General features: G+C 39.0%; 1 protein-coding gene across 4 annotated transcripts in view; it reads right to left on the reverse strand.

Annotated features, from left to right (window-relative positions):
* LOC130926735 (activin receptor type-1-like) overlaps positions 1-9115 on the reverse strand; it is an 87250-nt gene extending 78135 nt beyond the window's left edge. For 2 of the 4 annotated variants that reach the window (XR_009066277.1, XM_057851859.1), the window contains exon 1: positions 8656-9035. Coding sequence is in view for 3 of the 4 variants with exons in the window: in XM_057851859.1 (XP_057707842.1) it covers positions 8656-8660 (5 nt within the window). In the remaining variant the exon portion in view is untranslated. Of the gene's footprint in view, positions 1-8620 lie in introns of all 4 variants that reach the window. The other 2 variants (XM_057851860.1, XM_057851861.1) reach the window with 2 other exon arrangements.
* Between the last annotated feature and the right edge of the window lie 200 nt (positions 9116-9315).

The raw sequence follows: 9315 nt of genomic DNA on the forward strand, positions 1-9315 counted from the left end.
GTCTTGGTAATACTGCAGACGTCTAGTCTGATTTAGGCTCGCGATCATTTTAAAGATTAGTTAAAAAGAGATGAAATCCTCATCTTAAAATTCCAGAAAATTATCTGAAAATAACTAGGGGTGCACGATATCCATTTTTTGAAACCGATACCGATATCGATAACTTCCTGCTCCTCAAGGCCGATACCGATACGATAACCGATAATATATATATATATATATATATATAATTTTTCAACGTATATTCACCTGAGTTTTGAACACCTGTAGGTCAAAAATACTAGTGGTTGATTCAGCTTAGATTTGCCTTTGACCGAACCAGAATTTTCATGATGACGATCATTATTATAATGAACAAAACAAAGGCAGTAACAAAACTTTGCATACTGGAAAAAACAGGAGTGGAAACAAACAAATCCCAATCCGACACCGTGCCAAAAATATTATTAATAGGGCCGATAATACATTATGTTATCGGATTTATTGGGATGATGTCATAATTCCTATTATTGGACCGATAATTATCGGACCGATAATTATCACGCACCTCTAAAAATAACTATGATCAGTTACTAGCGGTGCTGCTGCTTCAAATGGAGAGCCAATACACCAACCAAAGCAACTGATTACTTTTTGTCCCTTAAGTATAGCTTCACCTGGCAATATTGAGCTCGAGAGTCCCAACCACATTGTTTGGCAAAGCCTTAAATCACTACATCAGATGTGTAATCAAGTACGAACACAATCAAGTAATCCCCAGACATACTTGATTAATGTGTTTGCGTCTGGCAAGGGAAGAGGTAGTGTTTTGCCCAGGGAGGAAGGGATTGGGGTGACACAAAGATGCTAGCAGTCGATTTGAACACTTGGGTGTAAGACATTTGCACGTCTTTTAATCAGCACAATTATCTGGGAACGGTTGCTGTGAGAATCATCGCCTCCCTAATGAAGTCATTGTCAACGGGTTTAGAGTCCAGGAAGCCCTAAATGTTTTCAGCTCAAAATCCAGATTAAAAATCTGGTTCCTTCTTTATCTGTGACAGTGTAAATGTGAGTGAATAGTGGTCTTTTTTATTATGTGTCATGTCATGAACCTGGTTTTAATGAAGCATTGCAGTTTTGGAATGGGTTTAGACGTCCAACCTGAATGAAACGTTTTAAAAGCAACACCTAAATCAGAATCAAAAAGCCGAAACCAAATGGAACTTGATTCGGATTCGTTGGCGGAAAATGTAACACACATTTGACTTTAAACGTCATATCAAAATTTGTTTTTTTTTTTGTTTTACAAAACAGAAACATTAGTGCCTAGTTTAGTGGTTTTTAACCTTGCTAAAGGTACGGAACTCCACAAGTTTCACAGGTGCAATTACCGAACCCATCGGAATTTCATAATAAAACAATTTTGTAACAAATTCAAAACTGCAGGCGAGCATCTAAGTCAGGGGTTTCCAAACTTTTTGCAAAGAGGGCCAGATTTGGAGTGGTAAAAATGTGGGGGGCCGACCTTGACTGACGTCCTTTATGTAGAACAATATATTTAAGCAAATTTTAGCCATACTTTTTTATTTTTTTTAAATTAATAATTTCAACAATCTCGCAACTAGCCTTTGTGGCGCTCTCTTTCATCTCTCGGGCTCTTGCGAAATACTGCTGCTGTAAAATTAAACTAACTTCAAGTTGCTTCAATTTCTCGCTACGTATCACCCCTGTAATCTTGTCGTACATGTCAGCGTGTCTTGATTGGTAATATCGCCTCACATTGAACTCTTTAAAAACAGTGACTGTCTCTTTGCAAATGAGGCAGACATAGTTGTTGCGCATTTGAGTGAAGAAATATTCAAATTTCCACCTATCCTTGAAGCGTCGGCTGTCGCAGTCAACTTTTTTTTGTTGATTCTCGCCATTTTAGAAAATTGGGAGTAAAGGGTCACACGGGGTAATGTTGCTTAGAGTACTGCTGCCTTTTAGTGGGTAAATGAGAAGCAGCATTTAGTGTGGAAGCAACTTCACATGCTGGTAGCAGTACTGCTGACCAATTTATTAGGTCTTTGTGCGGGCCAGACGTTATTGATTTTATGACAGATGCTGGGGGCCGGATGAAATTTGACCACAGGCCGCATTTGGCCCCCGGGCCGGACTTTGGACATGTCTGATCTAAGTGGATTCCTGTTCAAATTTCTTCCAAATTTACTACAAATAATTTTGCCTTTTGTTGATTTTCACGTTGAAACTAAGCCTGTCGCAATATGCAATAATTCCATTTATCGCACGGTAAATGAAAATGAAGGCGGTAATTTTCCAGGTGCGATTTATCGCCTCACGTGCGTGCGTGCGTGCGTGCGTGCGTGCGTGCGCGCAGCAGATGTGCGGCGGACGTGCTGTTAAAAGTTCGGCTCCCTTGTTACCAACAGCGCAATATGCTGTGATGAGGATTCACTCTGTTTTATTGACTTCTGGGTATGTTCGTTTTACACATTTGAACCTACCCTATACGTTAATACTACAGGTCTTAATGCATGAATCCGATTTTTTCGTGTTTTTCCGACTCGAGTGAGGTATTAACTTGACGGTCTGAAGGTGACAAGTCGCATAGAACTGGACCTTTTCAAATCCGATCTGGGTCACTTTCGTATGTGGTCTAAATCCGATCTGGGCCACATTTTTCTAGAATGTGGCTGGCGGTCTGAACTTTCAAGTCTCCCGAATCGGAATTCATGCAGCAATGACATCAGCAAAGCGAAAGCGACAGGCAAGACAGGAGCGATGTAGCTGTGCATTAGCTTCTAGCTTGAACATAAATGAAGAAAAGGATAAGCCTGACAATTTTCGATTTTAATTCGATGCGCCGAATGAGCAATATTTCAGTACTGCTTACATGGCCGAGACGGGGCAAATTGACACATCCACGTTACGTCACGCACACAAGTCAAGACTTATGTGCGTGCGTGTATGCGTTCTATCAGTCCATATACTAACTAAACGGGGATTATTAATGTCTGTAATTAGTGTCCTCTTTTTGGATATCAAAATATGATCACCCTGGAATGACATACAGCTAGCATGTTTAATTTGTTTTGATGCTTCTGCGCAAGTGGTCACTTTGCTGAGCGCATCTCGGACTGCGAATCAGTGCGTATGCGTGATACTTGAACGAGCTCCATGGACAAAGGCAGTCTGAACGAGCATGCCAATAAAACAGACATGACAAAAAAAATCGGATTTGTGCATTAAGACCTGAAGTATGAACCTAGTCTTAGTGAAACCAAATTTTGGTTACGGCTACTTAATTAATCTATTTTTCTCTGTTGTTGTTGTTGAAGTGCAATTGTTTGTGTTACTACAACTTTATACCTTTGCGCCTAGATGCTTAAGTTAAGGAAGTGCAATTTTGTCTTTCCTTGAAAAAGACATTTTATTTATTCTGTGTTTCTGTGCGGTATTTATATTGTTGTCTTTACTTAAAAGAGGGATGGTCTATTATTTTTAGTTGTGATTGCTTAAAATTTATTTTTGAATTAAGAGTAAACGTTTATTGAGTTTAACCCTTGAGAGTCGAAGGACGCGCCGGCGCGTCCTCAGCGCACGTCGTCTTTGAAGCGCCCTCACGTTTTAAATACGTCACCCACATGCCGTTGGTTGGTCTCGTTTTAAAGTGCGGAAGTTGCGGTTTACTCTCGTTATTATTTGAAGTCAATCGACCAATTAAAACGTGAGATATTGTCATTTAAGTTTTATAGTTTTATTGTCCTCTCAAAAAAACATTAAAACGCTGCATGGATCATTTGTTTGTGTCTATATTTCCATCATTTCTTGTCCTTTTTCAAAACGGAAGCTCCATGAAAAAACCACAAATCAAACGAACCCTTTCGAAGTCACAGTGGACGCACTAAATGCGTTTTTTAAATAAATATAACTGCCATGCGAGGTTCCACCGAACGAGAGGGAGGAGTGTTCTGAAGCAGCGAGGTGGCGAGCCGACGGCCGTTTGGATCGAGCAGCGACTTTGTGTGACTTTGAGAATGAACGGAAAACTAAATTTAGCGCAAGCAATTGTGCTATTTGATCAACTTGAGGAAGAGGATGGTCCAAATTCGTCATCATCGTCTTCTTCGGAAGAGTCCTCGAGTGAAGATAGTGACGTATTTGAACACGTGGGTGACGCCATCGACGAGCAGAGGTAAGCAAACTCACTTTTTTTTTTTTTTGGGCTGGAAAAAGGTTCTTTTGAAAGTTTCTTTTGATATTGCAAGACAAAGTTAATTTTGATGCAATATAAGTGTGTGTTTGTGTATATAATAATAAAATGTGCATATCAGATCAAAGTCATACGTGAACTGTGTGTATCCAAGGCAGGAATTTATAATTGTGGTGATCTTCTTTCTATATGAAGATTAGGGATGTAGCACATATTCAGCTATGGTATTCTTTCTATTGTCATACATATAGATTTCCAATATTATTTATTGCTGTATATATTTTTATTTTATACTTTATTATTTTCATAAATACTGACTTTTTTTCATGTACATTTATAGTGACAATGAAAGTAAAGTGAAATGAAAATGGAAGGGTGGAAAGAGGACCAACACCCCATGGAAGTGTGGGCTGTGTGATGTCGCCCTGTTTCGAATTCCAGGACGAAACTGCTTTTCGGAGTGGCATGCCTGAAAAAAATTTAACTTGTTTATTGTAAATATTTTTGAAAATACTTTCCCCCCCCCCCCAATGTTATATATATATATATATATATATATATATATATATATACATTTTTTCCCACAATCAGTCTTCTCAATTTGTGTATATAAATGTGTGTTCAAGAAGCTTGATTGTGTGTACATAGTTTTCATCAGGTGATGGGCCGCAATACCTAAACTCATAAAGAGATGGCCTCTAAACACTTTTTGTGTTAGATGGTATATATTTTTCACTGTTCGGTCTGCTGTATATAACCTGTTTTGACTAGAGCATGTATAAAGGCAAAAAACGCCTATGCTATACCTGTTGTTTATGTTGAATTGTCAAATATAAGACTATTTATTCTAAATTTTTTTGGTTGAATGTTCATCCTAACATGTTGAATAAATATTACAAAGTTTCAAAATGGTTCGTTACGCATGTTTGGTTGTCAATTGGACATCAAAATTAAAAATTTTGACAAAACGATTGTGGAATTTTTGGTCTTTTTGGGCCCAAAATGATGATTTATAATTGGTCAGTGACGGAAACAACAGTTTGGACATGAAGTTCAAGGTGTCACAAAAAAAGGGACCAAACCAGGCCATCGTAAACAATTCTTTCTTTGAAATATAAAGGCAACTTCAAAGGCATGCAAAATCAGACAAAATAGGCCCAGACCTTAAAGGGTTAAATGGGTGTACTTAATATTACTTGGTATCATTAATATATACTGTATTCTTACTGTGTTATTGTAAATTGGTTTAAAAAAAAAATAAAAAAGGGGGTTGGGGGGGTGCAATAATATCGCATATCGCAATAATTTATGAGAGAATTTATCGCCCAGTAAAATTTGTTATCGCGACAGGCTTAGTTGAAAATGTTCATTTTTTTATTTTCATGTCTACATTCTCATTATTGCATCCTTGCATCTTATACTATTTTCATAGCGTAAAATGGCGCAAATGTTTTTGTTTTTTATTAGCCACGCAGTTCACGCTGTCTGTAGGTTTGTTATACTTCCTTATATCAAGTGTCAACCTTCCACTGAGCAAACCAATCTCTCCTCGAATTAGATAGAGGGCTAGCAGTTGAATGAAATGGGATAAGGCTTGTAAATTGAGGGCAAATCAGTCCAAAACCTCGTCTAAAACACCACTTTGCCTAGATTTAGTCAGTGTACAAAAGAGGGCTCTGCGTTTAACCTTCACCAAAACCCTGAGGCTTACTCACCGAACCCCAGTTAAGAACCACTGGTCTAGTTGTTTCTGCACAACAGAAACAATACAAAACGTTCAAACACGTCATATAACTGTTCATACCTATTAAATCGCCCGATTTGGTCGGGAGTTTCCCAATTATCTACAAATTTTCCCGCCTCCCGATTTAAAAAAAAAAAAAAATTACTGTAGTTCTCAACTTAATCTGTCAATTTTTGCGGTGAAGATTCTATTCACAAACCGGAAAAACTGTCTGGGAGTGAAAGATCTGCTCGCGAGACGTGCATGCTCCCATGTGACTTCATTTATTCCGGAAGTAGCAGACGAGCAAGATGGCTGATGAGAAGCAATGCAAAACGAAGATAAAATCAAAATATAAAGCAGCTTGGCAAAAGAACTATTCTTGAATAAGTGATAGAGGAGTGACATTTGCTTTTTGCTCACTGTGCTGTGTGCATACGTATATCGGTTCGTAGTGGAGGAAAAAACGATGTGACGAAGCATGCAAAAACATCACAGCACATGGATAGTACAAGAGTTCGGTCGGCAAATAAAAATATTGTAGGTAAGTACCAGCTGCCGATCAGATCTGTCAAATGAAACTGTCTGTGCTCTACTGGCCACAACGTTCAACAGAGACGTGACTAAATTTCTTGTGAGTTAGCTCAGAAGACAAAGACATGGAACTATGTTAAAGAACATAACTAGTTAGAAAGATGTAAGATTATGCAAGAACGGTTATGATAAAGGACATAACTAGTAAGAAAGATTATGTAAGAACTAGGGTTGTTCCTATCATGTTTTTTTTGCTCCCGATCCGATCCCGATCGTTTTAGTTTGAGTATCTGCCGATCCCGATATTTCCCGATCCGATTGCTTTTTTTTTTTGCTCCTGATTCAATTCCAATCATTCCCGATCATACACATTTTGGCAATGCATTAAGAAAAAAATGAACAAAACTCGGACTAATATATACATTCAACATACAGTACATAAGTACTGTATTTGTTTATTATGACAATATATCCTCAAGATGGCATTTACATTATTAACATTCTTTCTGTGAGAGGGATCCACGGATAGAAAGACTCGTGACTTTGTATATTGTGACTAAATATTGCCATCTAGTGTATTTGTTGAGCTTTCAGTAAATTATACTGTGGCCATCCCAAATGCATGATGGGAAGTGGAACCATGACTGTGCGTCGTACTACCAATTGATATATCTTCTCTGCGTTGGGAAATAACATAAGGTGTTAAGACAATGATCAATTGCCACCTTCGCCCCCACATTGCTTCCCATGATAATTCTAATCATAGGTAGAGGGATTGCAAGGCTTTAGCCAATTAAAAAAAGGCTCCAAAGGCTGCCAAAATTCACTCTACTCATTTTCCACTTTCATCTCTCTACATAGGTAAAACGGCGTCATTACAGATTGAGCGCGACAATGAGTGAGAGGGTCGTGCAGCGCATGCATTAATAGCGTTAAATATTTTAACGCGACACATTTTTTAAAAAATTAATTGCCGCCGTTATCGGGATAAATTTGATAACCCTACCTTAAGCCTAAACTAAAGACTGTGGATGAGTGTAACATATTATGTCTGTAACGTTAAATACAATTAGAAAACGATTTAATTCATATATATATATATGTATTTAAAAAAAAAAAAAAAGGCATGGCCGATATTTTTTTGCCGATTTCGATACTTTGAAAATGACGTGATCGGACCCGATCATCTCTAGTAAGAACCATTATGATGCATGATTAAAAGACATTGTTAAATCATTTACTGTGCTCATTGTATTCATATGAAGGTTCAATACACAATAAAATGTAAAATTAGATTCTGATATGCATGTTTTATCTTTGTTGCGTGCGCAATGTCTGGCGCGGACCAAAAATCTCCCTATTTTGATTTTCCACAACTTAATAGGTATGCTGATGTTTTGACCTGTCCCACCTTTGGGAAGCCCTATTTCGATTAATCTGTTCTCTGCTGCAAATTAAAGTTCATTTAAGTTCACTTTGGCTGCCATTGACAGAGCTAGACGTCCAATCCATTTTAGACTGGTAGGGCTGTCAGTGACCATTCACAGCCAGTCCTCCCATTTTAATTGAATTGGATGCCCATCATTGTCAATGGCAGGGGAGGAGTAACTTTTCCAACTCTGGATGTGAAATCTTGTTCGTCACTAAAAGCTATATCATTTTTTTAACCATTCCAGTTGAGAACCCCTGTCATCAAGCTTACAAGCTGCAAACTGAACTGTCTGCATACCCCTTCATCACCAACACCTCCCCCATCCTTAAGGAATGGGCGATTGTGATGTTAAAAAAAAGTGCCCAGAATGGGATGATGACACGCACACGATCAAGCCCCCCAGAAAAAAAAACAGTTTACATGACAATACACCGGTGGGTCGCAACTCTTTGCTAACTTTAAATAGCCCCTTTTTGAATTACACTCCTGGATATGAACGAGACGTGTTGGGTATTTAGCTAGGTAGTTATTTGGCTCGGGGCATTCATTTTAAAAATTGTGGAAAAAATAATAGCATACACAGTCGTATTTAATGTGTACGTGACAAGAAGCTCCGTGTTTTTACAGGCTTTCTTGACGAGCAGAAAAAGCAAAAATCGTTGAAGCTCCCTTTCCAAAACTTCCAACCCACATAAAAAGACGTACACAAAACAGCCACAAAAAGTCAACTTACATTTAAGCGACTGGAGACGCCAGTACGGCACTCACTTCATTGGAGTTTCGTTTCAAAGTGCTTCAAAAGGGGGTCGTCGAACGGAAGAAATCGTCCATCTCCCGGAGCCAATCAGCGACAATAGCCAGTCTGTTCGCCGAAGTCCGAGACGCTGCGGCGGCTACGCGGCGCCAACATTTCCCCCCTCCGCACCACTACGACCACACGCACGTCCGCTCACTCACTTGCTCTGGTTTTGTCAAATTCACTTTTCACCTCGCCTCTCCGGTTCGGAAGAGACAACCTGCGGACATTTTCTCCCTTTAAAACGCGGTTTGGCTCTTACGTAGGAGCCGTCTGGACTTCTCAACTCACACTCAGAACGAAGGCGGCGGCGGAGGAAGGAGGAGGAGTAGGAGAGGACGGGGGACACGGTAGTAAGATTGCAGGAAGTTCAATAAAGACTCAGTTACCCACAATACTAAGCGAGACCAAGCACTGGCGTCTCCGGTGAATTTTCGCAATAAAACAAAGTCATTTCCGGCGTAAGGATTTGCGCAATAAAACAAAGTCACAAATGACCTGACCCCGAATCACTGTAAACTGAATAAAAAATAAGGACACCAAACGACACAAAAACACTTTTTAATACTAGAAACGGCAATTTCTAGATAAATTACGACAGGGTTTTGCTGTGGTTGATACAGATCCATCAG

The sequence above is a fragment of the Corythoichthys intestinalis genome, chromosome 12 (assembly GCF_030265065.1).
Source record: "Corythoichthys intestinalis isolate RoL2023-P3 chromosome 12, ASM3026506v1, whole genome shotgun sequence".
Classification (NCBI taxonomy): Eukaryota; Metazoa; Chordata; class Actinopteri; order Syngnathiformes; family Syngnathidae; genus Corythoichthys; species Corythoichthys intestinalis.